The 18,111-nt window shown below is 43.6% G+C and overlaps 1 protein-coding gene across 1 annotated transcript in view; it reads right to left on the bottom strand.

Annotated features, from left to right (window-relative positions):
- LOC149276435 (seipin-like) overlaps window positions 1-18,111 on the bottom strand; it is a 63,714-nt gene that overhangs the window by 31,667 nt on the left and 13,936 nt on the right. The window contains exon 5 of the mRNA XM_089503659.1: window positions 17,262-17,359. Within this exon, the coding sequence (XP_089359785.1) occupies window positions 17,262-17,359 (98 nt within the window). The remainder of the gene's footprint in view (window positions 1-17,261; window positions 17,360-18,111) is intronic.

Genomic DNA, 18,111 nt, shown 5'->3' with positions numbered 1-18,111 from the left:
AAACACATTATCAGCAGCCATTCCTTTCTGATGGCACATTTTGTTATTTAATTCAATTTTAAAAGGTTAACCCCTTAATGACAATTGCCGGTCCTGGCACGGCACGGAAAAGCATGTGCTTTACGACAATTGACGTGCCAGGACCGGCACGTCTTTAAACGGGTGCAGAAAGCGATCTACTATCGCTTTCTGCACCCAAAAAGCGTTGCTGAATGCCTCGACCTCGAGGCATTCAGCAACGCCGCGATTGGCACGAAGGGGCCATCTCTGGCCCCTCCACGGGGCGTCAACATCCGCCATACTTTGCATGGCGGCGGACGCCCGTTTTAAAAGCGTTTAGGAGGCAATCGACGATCGCCTCCTAAACTTAAATGGTGTCGCTGGAATGGCTCGATCAGGAGGCATCCAGCGACACCAAACACTAACCTTTTGATGGGCTGTGACCGCTCCGGAGAGCGGTCACAGCCGCCGGCAATCTTCGCCATCAAGGAAGATGGCCGCCGTCCTGTAACAGGAACCACAAATTTTAAAAGTTCGCTAGATGGTCCAGACCATCTAGAGAACTTTGGCTCCACTTGCAGGTTGAATACAGGTACTGCATTCACCATGCAAGTCAATGGAGCCCAGCTTTCTAATCACAGTGTGATTAGTAAAAATAAATTAAAAAATAAAATTAATAATAATTAGAAAAAAATAGTAAAAAAACAGTAAAATGTAAAAATCATTTGCCACTGATGTCACTATCAGGGGAACCTCCAAGTTGAAAAAAAATGTTAAAATTTTTAAAAAAAAAAATAAAAAAAAATATATATATATATAAAAAATATATTTTTGTGAGCAAGTCCTAAAATTAGCATATTAGCTTAAAACAATTCTCGCATGGAAAGAGTTAAAATACTGGCATATTAAATGCCCGTGGGGTGTCTACTTTTAAAAAATGTATGATTTGATGGGGTAAATTGAATTGGCCGGGTTCAACAAGGTCCCAATTAACACGGGGGGAAGGATGGCCACACATCTAATTTCCAATTAGAAAAATGCACACGTACCAAATGTGGCCTTTTAGTTCCCCCAAAAAATGACAAACCCATGCATGTGGGGTATCACTGCACTCAGGAGATGTTGCTGAACACATTATGGGGTGCCCATAATATACCAGGAGCTGTAAATTCATACATAAAGTAGGTGTGTGTGGGAAAAATACACACACAAAAATATTACTGCAAACTTTGAAAAAATGCTGGTGGTAAAATATGTGCATGCAAAGAGTTAAAATACCAGCATTTAAAATACCCTGTGGTGTCTAGTTTTGAAAAATATATGGTTTTGTTGGGCATACTGAAATGGCTCGGCTCAAAGATGTACCAAATAGGGCATGGGCAGTGGATCCCAAATGCCAAAGTTCAACATTGAAAAAAGCGCTTGCCCCAAATGTGGCCCTTTTGCCCCAAAACAGCCAGGCAAAATCATTCATGTGGGGTATCGCTGCGCTCAGGAGATGTTGCTGAACACATATTGGGGTGTTTTGTGATAGTGACATAAACTAGAACATTTTAATTCATACCTGAAGTAAAATGTGTATGACAAAACAAATGCAAAAAAATGACTACCATAAAGTTTGACAAAGACTGGTGGTAGATATGGTGCATGGAAAGAGTTAAAATACTAGCATTTGGAATACCCTGGGCTGTCTAGTTTTCAAAAATATATGACTTGATGGGGTAAATTGCATTGGCCGGGTTCAAAGATACCCGAAATGGCACATGGGGGGAAGAATTACCAGATTTGGAAAAAATGGTTTTGAAATAGCAAAACGCTACCTGTACTTATTGCCCCATAATGGGTAGAAAAAAGCAAAAAAACATAAAAACATTGGGTATTTCTAAACTCAGGACAAATAGTAGAATCTATTTAGCAGGTTTTTTCATTACCTTTTATAGATGAGTAAAAGATTTTTCAACTAAAAGTTAGAAACAGTCATTTTTTTCTAAATTTTTCACCATATTTTATAATTTTTTTAATAGTAAATAATATGATACAATCAAAACAATGTCATCTAAAGAAAGCCCTTCTTGTCCTGAAAAAAACAATATCTAATGTGTGTGGGTTCAGTAAACGGGAAAGAAGAAAATTACAGCTAAACACAAGCAGCGCAGAAATGTTAAAAAGGCCATTGTCACAAAGGGTACAAAAAGTAAAATCAGCCTTTGTCTCGAAGGGGTTAATTGATTAAAAAAAAAAAAAGTTTTCGTAATTATAATGTAAAATAGGGGAAGTATTTGTCACATACCTGAATCGGCAACCCCCCCCCCCTTCGGCAGCCGCCACGGAGGAGAGGGAGACCCCCTCCATCAGCCGGCAGCCGCTGCCACGGAGGAGAGGGAGACCCCACTCCGTCAGCCGGCAGCCACGGAGGAGAGGCATAAATGCCTAATTTGAACATTACTACCCAATGTATCGGTTTATATTGGTCTGTCAATTTTACCTTTTGTCATACCATTTCATTGTCTGTACTGTAAGAAGCACTGGGCGCTATATGAATTATAAATAGTCATTTTTTGTACCTTTCTTTACAATGTTTTTGTTTTTTTTGCGGTGACATTTCTGCGGTGCTCATGTCTGGCTGTAATTTTCTTCTCTCTCTCTTTTACTTTACCCTCAAAAAATTAGATATCGTTTTCTCAGGACAAGAAGGGCGGTTATTTTGATCACCTTCCCCAGCTGTCAGAGAGAATTCCCCGGTGAGGGGAACTCTGATCTCTGACAGCCAGGCAAGGTCTGTGCGATGGACGCAGACAACCCCCGCTGCTAGCCACACCTCCTTCCTGCTGCAGTGGAAGTTGTCTACGCGAATCGCGTAGACATCTACACGCTGCCCCAGCTACACACCGGGGACTCAGAAGTACCGGTAAGTGGGGCGGGGGGAGACAGCAGGATACAGGTCCCCTGCAGCTGCGGGGATCTGGATCTTAGTCGTCTCATAGTCAGACCTATTTGAGGTCTGATTAAAAGACGACCCCGATTATAAGACGAGGGGTATTTTTCAGAGCATTTGCTCTGAAAAAAACCTTGTCTTATAATCGAGCAAATACGGTATATATAAAACTTGTGTTGGTTTAGTAAATGAGAAAGAAGAAAATTACAGTTCCAGTGTGATCCAGTTTGGCCAGGTAAGTTGTGAGAAATTTTGCTGTTGGCTTTTATTGCCCCTATACAAATTTGATTATAGCGGACCTCAAGGAGGTTAGGAAACCCTTGGAGATCTCTATGGGTGTGAGGGTTAGGGACGAGAAACCCAGTACACAGGAATACCACAGCCAAGTAGTAGTACTTGGGGCAGATGCGCCACATGCACTGAGGTCCAGAAACACAGCCAAGTCAGGGTAAGCGAAACACAGTTCGGTACACGAAGCCAAAGGTTAGGGTTGGAGAGATCAGCGAAGCCCGAAATAACAATAGCCAGGGTCAGGATAATAGAAGTCAGCAAAGTCCAAAGGGAATCTGTGGTCAGCAACAAGATCAATCCAATACAGCAGTAAGCAGAGGGAAGCTCAATAAGGAACAATATCTGAGCACTGAGTACAGCCTCCGTGTACAGCGTCATCAGTGTGCACGCCCAGAACAGACTGCTGACGGAGCGGGAGTGAAAGCAGGAGCAGCAGTGGCAGCATCGTGCCCGGCACTTGCGGGTGCCAAGTATTCGGGTGAGTTGCTTTGTTGGGGTCTTAGTTGTGGACCCCGACAGTACCCCCTCCTGAGGAGGCCTCTAGACTCTTGGGGATTTTGGTCGATCAGGATGTCAACGGTGGAAGGTGGAGATGAGATCTGGAGCACGGACTTCGGAGGCTGGTTGCCAGGAGTCCTCATCGGGGTCATATCCTTTCTAACATATGAGATATTGAAGACAGCCGTGATGACGTCGGGAATCCAGGATCTCTTCCACGTCATTGATCAAGACCGGAGCAGGAGGATTGGGGCAACGGTTAGGGAAAGGGTTGGCATTCCACGGTTTGAGGAGGGACACATGAAAAACGGGGTGAAGCGACATGTTGCTTGGTAGATCAAGTTCCACTCCTAGACGGGAGTTATGGAAAGGGCCGATATATCTTGGCCCTAGTTTCTTTGTGGGACACGCGAGTCGAAGGTGTTTAGTGGACAACCAGACCCTGTCACCTGGATGATATTCTGGAGCGTTGGTGCCGTGTTTGTCTGCAAAGAATTTGTAACGCCGTTGTGTTCTTGTCTCGTAAAATCTGGTACGCCTTGGTGAGGTTGCCGATGTGTTCAGAGACCAAGGAAACTGCACGCAGCTTTGGAAAACCCAGAAGCATGGAGGAATGAAACCCGTAGTTGGCATAGAAGGGGGACATGTCGATGGATCGATGAATGTGGTTACATAGTTACATAGGCTGAAAAAAGACATGGCTCTTTCCAATTTTGCACTAACCAGGGAAAAAAATTCCTTTTTGACCCCAAAATGGCAGTCAGATTTCTCCTTGGATCAAAAAGCTGTTTCCCCATAATTAAAGATTATATCCCTGAATATTATGTTTTTCCAAGTATCCATCCAGTTGCTATTTAAACATCTGTACAAACTCAGATAAAACTACCTCTGCAGGCAGAGAATTCCACATCCTTATTGTTCTTACTGTAAAAAACCCTTTCCTCTGCTTTAGACTAAATCTCCTTTCTTCCAGTCTAAACGCATGACCACGTGTCCTATGCATAGTCCTGTTAATGAACAGATTTCCACACAATGGTTTGTATCGGCCCCGAACATATTTATATAATGCTATCATATCACCTCTGAGGCGCAGTTTTGCTAAACTAAACAGATTTAAATTTGTTAACCTTTCTTCATAACTATAGTGCTCCATTCCTTTTATTAATTTTGTAGCCGGCCTCTGCACCCTTTCTACTGCTATGATATCCTTCTTTAGAATAGGTGCCCAAAATTGCACAGCATATTCAAGGTGCAGCCTTACCATTGATTTATACAGAGGCAATATTATATTTTTATCCCGCGAATTGATGCCCCTTTTTATACAAGACAATACCTTACTGGCCTTAGCAACTGCTGACTGACATTGCACATTGTTGCCTAGTTTGTTGTCTATAACAATTCCCAAATCCTTCTCTTTTGTCGTTACCCCTAATTCACTACCGTTTAGGGTGTAGGTTGCTTGTGCATTCCCTACCCCGCAGCGCATAACTTTATATTTATCTACACTGAATTTCATCTGCCATTTGTGTGCCCATTTCCCCAGTCTGTCTAAATCACTCTGCAGCACTGTAATATCCTGCTCGCACTGCATTACTTTACCTAGTTTAGTGTCACCTGCAAACACAGAAACATGACTTTCAACGTCTATTGCCAGGTCATTTATAAATCTGTTTAATAAAATTGGTCCCAGAACAGAACCCTGAGGGATACCACTTACCACTTTTGACCAGGTTGAAAATTTACCATTTATAACAACTCTCTGTTCTCTATCTCTAAGCCAATGCTCTACCCAAGAACAAGAATTTGCATCTAGACCAATTTCCTTCAGTTTGAATACTAACCTATTGTGTGGAACCATGTCAAACGCCTTGGCAAAATCCAAGTAGATTCCATCCACTGCAACACCCTGATCTACACTTCTAACTTACTTCTTCGTAGAATGCAATTAAATTAGTTTGACAGGACCTATGTTTCATAAAACCATGCTGATTTTTGCTAATACTGTTGTTCCCAATGAATTCTTGAATATTAGCCCTAAACAGCCCTTCACATACTTTCCCAACCACAGAAGTTAAGGTCACAGGTCTATAATTTCTGGGGACAGAGTTTGAACCCTTTTTGAATATAGGAACCACATCTGCCTTCCTCCAATCCTCTGGTACAATTCCTGAAAGAAAAGAATCCCGAAAGATTAGAAACAGAGGTTCACTTATTTCTTGACTCAGCTCCTTAAGTACTCGTGGGTTAATAGTATAAGGGCCCGGAGCTTTGTTAACATTAACTTTCTTTAGCTGCTGCAGCACCTTGTCCTGAGTCATCCAATCACAGGTTGACTGCAAAATTTTACAGTAGCCCTATGTATATCCATTGCCATAGGTTCCTCAATATATACCGAGGAAAAATAGTTATTTAAAATTTCTGCTTTTTCCTGGTCCTCCTTAACCAACACTCCCATCTCTGTTTTTAATGAACCTACATTTTCATTTTGAAAAGAATTAGAATTTAGAATTTATGTACTTGAATTTTTGGGGGTTAGTTTTGCTCTCTTTGGCTATCACTCTCTCATTTTCTAGTTTAGCCCACCTAATCACCTTTTTGCATGCTTTATTGGCTTCCTTATATTTTATATAGGATGCCTCTGATTTAAATGCCGTAAAAGCCATTTTCTTATTTTTAATTTTCTTTAGCCACGCATTTACCTCCCTGATCTCCCGCTGCCTTTCTACTGTTGCGCGGGGCACAGGTAATATTTCTGAAAATACTACCTTGGAGGTCCTTTTCTTCAGTTTACCTCCTAATTCCCTGAAATCATTCTTTAGGACCTTCGGTTTTCCACTGACTTTGTCATTGGTACCGATATGGACCATGACAGCCGTGTCTTCCCTAGCCCCTACCAATAATCTATCCACCCTATCTACTCTCTTAATAATAGAGTCCCCTACCACCACAACCTGTCTGGCCTTTCTTACGCTCTCAACCCCACTCATACTAGAGGGGCTGTTCCCTCGGCTGTAAGAAGGAACAGCTTCCTGAGCTGCTGGACCCAACATCTTCACTCAAGCGGGCAAATCTGTTAAGCTGCACAAGGTCAGGACTAGCTAAACCTTTCCTTCCCCTCTACTACCACGTGTAACTGTTACCCAACTACATGCCTGTTCCCCAGCTGACTTATCTCCTCCCTCTTCACTACCTTCCCCCACTACACTCTGCTCAGTGAGCAGCAGACTCCTTTCAAGATTGTCCATCTCTCTCAAGGTTGCAATTTGCTTCTCCAGATCTCTAATATGAGCTTCCAGACAAGCCACTTGCTCACACATGCCACAGAGGTATGGACCCTGGACGGATTCATCCAGGCATGCATACATGAGGCAAGATGTGCATTGAGTCAGATCATCAATCTTGCTAACTCCCATGACCATACTCACAATGAAGTATAAGAAAAAAGAAATAAATGAGAAATCTACAAAACAGTTAAACAAGAACACCCATCAAAAATCAGAGTTGGTTTTCAGAACTGCTAAGTATGGCGATTTCAGTGGGAGCTACCAGTTTCTCTCCATCTTCTAGAAAAACAAAAACCTGTCCAGGGAAGTTCTTCAGATGTTCAGATTGACGGCCTGGCTGTTGCAAGGGTGATCCTTCAAGACAGAGGTCTTTCCCGTTATATGGCGGATGTCCTCCTGAACTCAGTTCGAAGATCTACATCTACCATTTATTTACGGGTCTGGAATAAATTCCTTCACTGGTGCAACATCAAGGGTTTGAATGATTCTTTGCCTTCAACAAGTTCCATTCTGGATTTTTTGCAAGGTTTTTCAGCGGGTCTTAATGTCTCGACCATTAAAGGACAAATTTCAGCCCTTTTTCTCCTGTCAGATTTGGCTTCACAGGTTCTCATCAGACGCTTCTTTGAAGCAATCACCATCCTACAACCACCCAGAGGTTCGCATTTTCCTTCCTGGGATTTGACCTTGGTCCTCCAAGCGCTTTGCTCTGACCCCTTCGAACCTCTGGAAGAGCCCCTCTCAATAAACTGAAAACTGAAAACTTTAGTAGCAATTACCTTGGCTAGGTGGATCAGTCTCTTTCGGCGTCTTCTGAATTTACGATTTTTCATCAGGGTAAGATCGTTTTGTCAAGCCTTCTTTTCTGCCTAAAGTCATATCTAAGGTTAATGTCAACCAGCCGTTAATTTTACCCTCCTTCTTCCCATCACCTTCTACTCCAGAGGAAACACACTGGCACAAATTGGACGTTCGAAGAGCTCTACGGATTCATATAGACCGCATGGCGCCTTTCCGCCCAATGGATCAGTTATTTCTCAATTTCTTCGGTAAATCTGCGGGTCACTCGGCCCCCAAGCATACTATTTCTAGATGGCTTACGGAGGCTATTCATCTGACTTACTCTCAGTGGTCAGATTCTCTCGACACATGTTGCGGCTCACTCCACTAGAGCTATGGCTACGTCCTGGGCTGAAAGGTCTTCTGCATCCCCTAAAGAAATTTGTAAAGCGGCCCCTTGGTCCTCATTCAACACGTTTGTCCAACATTACCGGCTAGACATCTTCTGATGCTGATTTCGGGCATAAGGTGCTCCAGTCTGTTACCTCTTACGTATGTTCCCCACCCAAGGGGCATCTTGCTATATCCCTGTAGTACTGACACTATATGCCAGGAAAAACTGAAATTTTACTCACCGTAAATTATTTTTTCCTTGGTATAGTGTCAGTACGTATGTCCCTCCCTCGTGTTTTTTGTATTAAAATTGACTTTGCAAGCTATCTTGTGTTCTTGGTACTTTCTGGAGTACGTGGGCAGTTGGGCGAGTAGGATCTTAACCTTTTCTATTGTAGGTCCTTGTTCCTAGGAAGAACAACACCCATGGTACTGACACTATACTAAGGAAAAAATTTACGGTGAGTAAAATTTCTATTTTGAACCATCATTTTCGGGGTGATCCTGAAGGCGATCCCAGGGTACCGATGGATAGCGACGCGATTGGTTGAAAGGGACCCCAAGCCGCAGCCGTTCAAAGTTTCCCCAGGACAGACCACGAGATAGCTGGGCGGGCATTCCGTAAACACGCCGGCTAACCCCCCAATCTCCTGGAAGCCCCGTCGGCCGGGACTCTACAGGTGGCTCCCTCCCCAAACCACCCCTGGTCCGTACCCCCACCACCCGTGGGGTATCTCCATATAATAGTGCTGTAGTCGGACGATGGTGTCCGGGCTATGAGGAGTTAAAGTCCGTGGGCAGGACATGTGGCACATGGACAGGGTAACACATGATGGGAGAACAAAAGCATAACAATAATCACACATATATTGGGACATACAGAATTCAGACAATAACTACCACGAATGGCACCGATTTACCTGGGGCTGTCACAAGCTCCTTTTCAGCCTTTACAAAAAGTTGTCCCAAAGTTTCTCCCCTATAACAGTTTTAACTTATAGAGTTGTAAGGTCATAAAGAGCATGATATCTAGATGGATTGCCTCTGCCATCCTTACCTCCTAATCTCCAGCTCGGTAGGAACCTCCTCTAAGCCTAAAGACTCATACTGCTCTGACTATTTGAACATCTTGGTGGCCACATTTTTGTTACCCAGGTATGTTTCATCATAGACTTCACATGGAAGATGTTTGACATCAAACATACATTTTGCATTAAAAGACTTCTCCTTCAGGACATACCCAGCGAATATCATTTTAAAAATACAGTTAAGGCATAAATATTGGGGATTCAATCATACAAGTCAGCCATATTTTCCTTTACAACTATTACTTAGTAAGAAATGCATGAACATGAAATCTTTAAATACTTAAGACTAGAAAAACTGAACTTGTTTACACTTGAAAAGAGAAGGGATCTTTTGTACAAATACATACAAGGTCAGTATAAACAGCTCTCGAGGGATGTATTCACCAAGAGGTCTCTACAAAAAGCCACGGGGTCATCAGTTGAGATTTGAGGAAAGGAGATTTCAGCATAGAAAAGGATTCTTCACAGTAAGAACAATAAGAATATGGAATTCTCTGCCTAAGGATGTTGTATTATCCAACATGGATATTTGTAAGAAAGATCTGGATGTTAAAAGGACAGTAGTATTAGCAAGTTGATCCAGGGAGTAATCCGATTGCTACTATGGAATCAAGAAATAATTTTTCCCTTGTTGCACAATTGGCAATTGCCTCAGGTATGGTTTTGTGCCTTCTTTTGGATCCACTTTAGGAGGTAGGTATGTATGTGTGAAAGGTTGAACTTGATAGACTGAAGACTTTTTTTCTATCTACTATACTATCAAATTGGCCTAAAGTTATAATATAAATGATCGATTTGTTAGAAGTCACAAACCCTTTACTATCCCCAATGCTATGGAACAACTGAAAGAGTGAAAGCTTGTGCAGAAATTTGACTTTTTTTTTTAATTTAGCTATTAATAGCATTAATACAGTCATGAAAATTAAAGAGGTGTAGAAGCACCCAACGAGTCAAGACCTCATAAAATAACAGAATGACCTATGTTCTCAGAGATAATGTGAGATTCCTTATTAATATACTGAAAGACTAACCAATACTGTGAGTAAATCCATCTCTGTTGAGCCTTGTGACTGGATGTCCCTCATTATTACACAGTATCCTCACAACCACACCAGAAAGATGTAGTCCAAGTAATGCCAACTATCCTGACAAGTCAAGCAACGTGGAATGAGCCTTCAAAATGTTTCTGTTACAGATGGCTCTTGCCACATAATGCAGAGGTCTTACAAAAAGGTCTTAAAGGGGTCCTTTCCTCAGAGGTTTAGACTTCCTAGATTTTTTTTTCACAAGCACATTTTGTGGATAATCATGTGGACAACAGGTTTCATTGTGGTTCTTTATACAAAATAACTATATCATTCGGTACAATCTTCAGCAATATGACTAACCCATTCATACATATTCTTGCATTATTAAGCAATTTGGGATTCAAAAATAATTATTACATCATCATGACTAGTTTTAAAAGAGTTTAGGAGATCAACAAAGTGATGACTTTCTTCGCTTAACCCCTTAATGACAAGACGGTTTCTTACTCGTACACTTTGGGAGACATTTTACAGTGTTGCTGTTTAGCTATAATTTTCTTCTCTCTCATTTTGTGCAGCCACACACACACATTATATTTTAGTTTAGAAATACCCAAGTTACTGGGCAATAACAACAAGTAGCGTTTTGCTATTACAAAACCATTTTTTCCCAAATCTGGTCATTCTGCCCCATGTGCTGTTTCGGGTACCTTTTAAGCCAGCCAACGCAATTTACCCCATCAAACCATACATTTGTGAGAACTAGACACCCCAAGGTATTTCAACCCTTTCTATGCACTAATTCTACCACCAGCCTTTGTCAAACTTTATGACAGTAAAAGTTTTTTAATTATTTTTTTTCCCACACACACATTGTACTCCAGGTGTGAGTTTACCGCTCCTGGTATATGTCACTGTCAAACAACACCCAAATATGTGCTCAAATATTGACGAAGGTACCCAGTCGGGGTACAGGGCGTCCCATCACATCGGTGGCAAGTGGTGGGAGGCTTCGTTTCTACCGGGAATTACTGACAGGACAGCAGACTTCGGTCACCTAGACGGGGACATGGATGTGGCATCAGAATTCCAGGGGAATTACTACACCACTGCTCTGCCTACGGAACAATATTAGGAACTGAAGCAACAGATTGTGGGACCAGTGTTTTCCAAGCTCCGGACAAAGGATTAGAGACCAGCGGGAGCGTCTGATGTTATTCCTGGGACAGCCACCACAGGAGCAAAGGGTATTCGAATTGGACAAGCTGGTCCAACAGGAGGTAGAGCAGGACAACAGATATCGGGCTCTGCAGTGGCATGCAGAGCAAGCATATTTGGGGACTGGGACAGAATGGTCTCCAGAGAGCTATGATTTTGATAGCCCTGGATTGTTGTGGGAGAGCTTCACTGATTTCTTTGACTTCGGCAGTGAAGGGGACTCTGATCTAGGGCTGCAACTAACGATTATTTTAATAATCGATTAGTTGGCCGATTATTTTTTCGATTAATCGGATAAAAAAATGCAATTTTTTTAAAATTTAAAATAATGTAATAAAAAACGTACAATTTACACTTTCATCTCTTTATTGCAATGGCCTCTCTCCATTCACCTTCTTATTTTACTGACATAATAAAAGCTACAAGAACCCAAACACGGTGTTTCTCAAACTAGGTTTTAATACAAAGTTATTAGTAAATATTAATTCATATGTTAACTATTTTTCATATTTAATAAAAACTATGAGGAAAAAAAGCCTTAAATTTTTTTTATTTACCAAACTGCCCCCGGTTATGCACATCAGACCCCCAGCTTGCCACTCTGCCCCCATATATGCCTTATACCTCATATGCCAGATTCCACTGTGCCCCTGATATGCCTTATACTCCTTATATGCCAGTGATATGCAACTGAGCCCCCTGATATACCTTTTACCCCCAGATGTTTTATGACCCCCTGATATGCCTAATATCGATATGCCTTATACCCCCTATATTCCCTGAAATTCATAATACCCCCCATACACCACTATAACTCACCCATACACCACTCTGGCTCCCCCCCCCCCATACACCACTCTGGCTCCTCCCCCTCCCATGCACCACTCTGGCTCCCCCCCATACTCCACTCTGCCGCCTCCCCCCTCCCATACACCACTCTGGCTCCTCCCCCTCCCATACTCCACTCTGGCTCCTCCCCCTCCCATACACCACTCTGCCTCCTCCCCCTACCATACACCACTCTGGCTCCTCCCCCTCCCATACACCACTCTGGCTCCTCCCCCTCCCATACTACACTCTGCCTCCTCCCCCTCCCATACATCACTTTGGCTCCTCCCCCTACCATACACCACTCTGGCTCCTCCCCCTCCCATACACCACTTTGCCTCCTCCCCCCTCCCATACACCACTCTGGCTCCTCCCCTCTCCCATACAACTCTGGCCCCTCCCCCTCCCATACTCCACTCTGGCTCCTCCCCCTCCTATACTCCACTCTGGCTCCCCCCCCTCCCATACTCCACTCTGCCTCCTCCCCCTCCCATACTCCACTCTGCCTCCTGTCAGCAACGGATCTTCACTAGACAAGGACTTTCACTGCAGCTTCATAGAAGCCACAGTGTAAGTGAAGTGCAGTAACGGACACTCACAGGCTGACAGAAAATCATCCTCTCTGGGGGGGAGGAGCCACAGTGGTGTATGGGAGGGTGGCTTCCATACACCCTTCTGACTCCTCCCCCCTCCCATACACCGCTCTGCCTCTCTACCCGGCTCCGTTACTGACAGTAACGGAGGCTGTCTGTGCGATGCAGACCCCCACCAGCTGACAGAGAGGATGATTCTCTGTCAGCCTGTGAGTGTCTGCATCGCACAGACAGCCTCCGTTACTGCACTTCACTTACACTGTGGCTTCTATGAAGCTGCAGTGAAAGTCCTTGTCAGTAACGGAGCCGGGAGAGAGGCAGAGCGACGTATGGGAGGGGGGAGAGAGACGGAAGTGAGAGACCGGCCGACAGTGAGGGGAATCCAGGTCTCCTGCAGCGTTGCGGGGGATCTGGTTTCCGGTGTTATAATCCGATCTCTGTTTGAGATCGAATTATTATAAGGAGAGGAGTTTTTCAGAGCATTTGCTCTGAAAAAAAACCCTTTTTATAAATCGATAAAAATCGATTCGATTAATCGATGATGAACTTCGTTGCCAACCCTACCAGCCCTACCCTGATCTGGAGGACATTGGAGAATACAGAGAGGCTTTCCTTGGTCTCGGAGGAGTCCCAGAGCCGAGACCTAATTTGGACTATCTGGACATGAAAGAGCGGCAGCTGAAGAGGGCATCCTGACATCTGCTAGACTGCATTTAGCAGACTTCCCCAGAGCCAGAGGATATTACCGCACCAGCAGAAGCGCTGGCATCAGGGCAGAGTACCCTTTTTACTTGCTATACTGTGCCATGGTATCATTTCTTTTATACAGATCATTGGAAAGGACTGCATTTTAGATTGTCCTGGATACTATTGTTTCACATAGTTTAAAAACATTGGGTATTTGTAAACTCAGGACAAACAGTAGATCTATTTAGCGTTTTTTTTATTAGCTTTTTTGGATGAGTAAAAGATTTTTTTGCAGGCTAAATACAGGTATTGCATTCAACTAGGGCTGAAACAACGAATCGATAAAATCGATAATCGATAACGGAAATCGTTGTCGACGATTTCCGTTATCGATTAATCGAGTGATCGATTCGTTGTTGGCTCCTTTTACTTACCTCCGCGAGCGTTCCCCGCTTCCGCTACACGCTCTGCACTCTCCGCCTTCTTTTAGTTGCGTGACGGATGTGACGCATTCCGGAGGTAAGTATTCTTCATGTCTGTGCGAGTGGCTCCATTCGCGGTTCGCTCTGTGCGAGTGGCTCCGTTCGCACAGAGCGATTCGCGGGGGTGGGGGTGGGGTTTCAGGGGATGCAGGGCAGAGTGGGGGTGGGGGGGCAGGCCAGGGTAGGAGACTGAGTGCAGGGCAGAGTGGGGGTGGGGATGCAGGGCAGGGTGTGAGTGTGGGGGCAGGGCAGGAGACTGGGTGCAGGGCAGAGTGGGAGACTGGGTGCAGGGCAGAGTGGGGGTGTGGATGCAGGGCAGGGTGTGAGTGTGGGTGCAGGGCAGAGTGGGGGCAGGGTGTGAGTGTGGGGGCAGGGTGTGAGTGTGGGGGCAGGGCTGGGTGCAGGGCAGAGTTGGAGACTGGGTGCAGGGGCACAGTGCAAAGTACTGGGTGCAAAGTGCCAGGGCTGGGTGCAAAGTTCTGGGTGCAAAGTGCCAGGGCTGGGTGCAAAGTGCCAGGGCTGGGTGCAAAGTGCCAGGGCTGGGTGCAAAGTGCTGGGTGCAAAGTGCCAGGGCTGGGGCAAAGTGCTGGGTGCAAAGTGCTAGGGCTGGGTGCAAAGTGCCGGGTGCAAAGTGCCGGGTGCAAAGTGCCGGGTGCAAAGTGCCGGGTGCAAAGTGCCGGGTGCAAAGTGCCAGGGCTGGGGCAAAGTTTCTTGAACAGTAATAGTCCACCTCTTTTCAGAATGTTTGGGGTTATTTTGTTTCATAAATATTGTGTTTGGGTTTTTGTACTTTGAAAATATTGTTTTTTTATTACATCATAACAAAATAAGAATGTTAATGTAAATTTTAAGTTGTTTTTTAACATCCAGTTCATTCAATTATTTTAAATAAACTAAAAATTAGCATATTGTTTTTTTTTATCCGATTAATCGAAAAAATAATCGGCCAACTAATCGATTATTAAAATAATCGTTAGTTGCAGCCCTACATTCAACCATGTAAGTCAATGGGGTTCCAGTCACAGTGCATGGAAAGAGTTAAATACTAGCATTTGAAATACCCTGGCGTGTCTAGTTGTTAAAAATATATGGTTTGATGGTGGTAAATTGCACTGGATGGCTTCAAAGGTGTTCCAAATAGCGCACGGGGACAGAATTGCCAGATTTGGAAAAAAAAAATGGTTTTAAAGGAATAAAACGCTACTTATCATTATTGCCCAATTGCTTGCAGAAAAAAAGCAAAAAAAAAAAACCAAACATTGGGTATTGTCCTGAAAAAAAAAAGTAAAAAAACATTTATATATATAGCTATATCTATATTATATATACCGTATTTGCTCGATTATAAGACGACCCCCCAAATCTGAAAAAAAGAAAAAGCCTGAATATAAGACGACCCTATAGGAAAAAAGTTTTACCAGTAAATGTTAATTCATCTAAACTATTTTTTCTTAATAAAAGCTATGATTGAGAAAAATATTTTGGTTTTATTTCCTTCTATTTTCCAACCTGCCCCCCAGTTATGCACATCTGCCCCAGAAATGCCTTATACCCCCTATATGCCACTGTGCCCCATGATATGCCTTTTAACCCTCTAAATGCCACTGTGCCCCACGATATGCCTTTTAACCCTATATGCCACTGTGCCCCATGATATGCCTTTTGACCCCCTATGTGCCACTCTGCCTCCAGAAATGCCTTATACCCCTATATGCCACTCTGGCATTTAGAGGGTTAAAAGGCATATTATGGGGAAGAGTGGCATATAAGGGGGTTTAAGGCATTCAGGAGGCAGAGTGGAGTATAGAGGGTTAAAAAGGCATTTCACAGAGCACTCTGCCTGCAGAAATGCCTTATGCACTTACCGGTGCTTCTGACTTCCCTGTCATGTAGCCGGGGCAGCGTGTAGATCCCACGCACTTATGCTTCAGCCGGAAGGAGGGGTGGCTAGCAGCGGGGGTTGTCTGCGTCCATCGCGCAGACCTTCCCCGACTGTCAGAGATCAGAGTTCCCGGCACCGGTGCGGGGAACTCTGATCTCTGACAGCCGGGGAAGGTCTGCGCGATGGACGCAGACAACCCCCGCTGCTAGCCACACCTCCTTCCTGCTGCAGCGGAAGTTGTCTACGCGAATCGCGTAGACATCTACACGCTGCCCCAGCTACACACCGGGGAGTGGGGCGGGGGGAGACAGCAGGATCCAGGTCCCCTGCAGCTGCGGGGGATCTGGATCTTAGTCGTCTCATAGTCAGACCTATTTGAGGTCTGATTATAAGACGACCCCGATTATATTTTTTATTATTTTTCAGAGTATTTGCAAATACTATATAAAACTTGTGTTGGTTTAGTAAATGAGAAAGAAGAAAATTACAGCTAAGCACGAGCACTGCAGAAATGTCTAACAGCCAAAGGGGGTACAAAAAATAAAATCAGCCACTGTCACAAAGGGGTTAAGGACCAGTCTGTCTTAATGACTTCATGTACCTGCTCTAAATTGTCATTGAACTGGCAGAACATAGAAATAAAAGTAACTGAAAAAAAAGTAAATAGCAAAGTTATTTGTGGCCTTCAATTGCTATAGGCGTTCTGCTTTGTGGCTTCATCCTAGTGGTGAGAAGTTGTATAGCCAAAGGCTGTTTATCCGTAAGGAGCGTACCTTCCCTCTATCAACCCTTCTACTCACACCATCTACCGCAAACATTGAACAATACAATTCAAATTCACTTTACTTGAGATACAGGCATAATCATGAGGATCTAGGTCCAGGAGCCAAAAATAGTGTGTGGGGTGGAATGTGTATTGGCGTTTGGGTATGAACCCAACAAATCAATATATTGTTGAAACCTATAATACGTAGCGGCCTGCAGTTCCCCAAGTGACAAAAGTCTAGCTACTCAAAGAACACAGCACATTTGACCATTCTCTGTTAGCACTCATTCGTCTAAGGAGTTGTCAGCTCAGTATAAACACCAGGTACCTTTTATAATGGTATTGGCAAAGGGTCATTATCTGGAACAAATGTTTTACAAGACAAGTATGCCACTATGCGTACGATACCTATTTATTAGCCTTACTGAACCATTATCGATCCAGTCTGCCATTTGTGAGCTGTCTAGATGATCAAAATACTCATCTGGATTTTTTGCACAAGTCTCACCTCAGTCCAGTAAAATGTGCATGCACTCGGAGCTCAGCTTCATAGATCTGTATCCTGACACTCTGGATCTGTATCACAGCACCTATAGTAGGAACATACTAAGCAAGGAAAATGGAATAAGTATGAACCCATGTGGAGGTGAAAGTTGAGAACAAGAGCTTGAAATAAAAGGCTTTGAACACAGAATACAGAAGAGGAAATTATATGTAAACAAGACACGTGTATATTTAAGACACATATAACCTCACGCATTTTTCCACTAATAGAAAAAACAGGAATTTTATACTCACCGTAAATTATTTTTTCCTTAATATAGTGGCAGTACAGATGGGTGTTCTTCCTCAGGGACAAGGATCTGAAATACAAAGTTAAAACCCTCCCCCTTCCCTAACTCCTCCTTACCCATAAGAGCACACCGGACCAAACACAGCCAGTAAGTACCAAGAATACAAACATGCTTGCAAAACATCTTTAATGGTAGACAAAATGAAGGAGGGAAACATGTACTGCCACTATATTAAGGAAAAAAATTTATGGTGAGTATAAAATTCCTGTTTTTCCTGGCATATAGTGGCAGCACAGATGGGATATAGCAAGACAAGATAACCAATGGGAGGGGAATACTTAAGAGGCCACTGACTGGAGCATCCTGCGCCAGAAAAAACGCCACAGAGGAGGAGAAGATGTCAAGTCAGTAATGCTGGACAAATGCATTGAAGGAAGACCGGGTAGCTGCCTTACATATACCGTATTTGCTCGATTATAAGACGAGGTTTTTTTCAGAGCAAATGCTCTGAAAAATACCCCTCGTCTTATAATCGAGGTCGTCTTCTAATCAGACCTCCGCTGG

This window comes from Sceloporus occidentalis, unplaced genomic scaffold (genome assembly GCF_023333645.1).
Source record: "Sceloporus occidentalis isolate IW3139 unplaced genomic scaffold, rSceOcc1.0.p SCAF_239, whole genome shotgun sequence".
Classification (NCBI taxonomy): domain Eukaryota; kingdom Metazoa; phylum Chordata; class Lepidosauria; order Squamata; family Phrynosomatidae; genus Sceloporus; species Sceloporus occidentalis.
The sequence above is the reverse complement of the archived record's forward strand: the minus strand, read 5'-3'. Positions and strand labels throughout refer to the sequence as shown.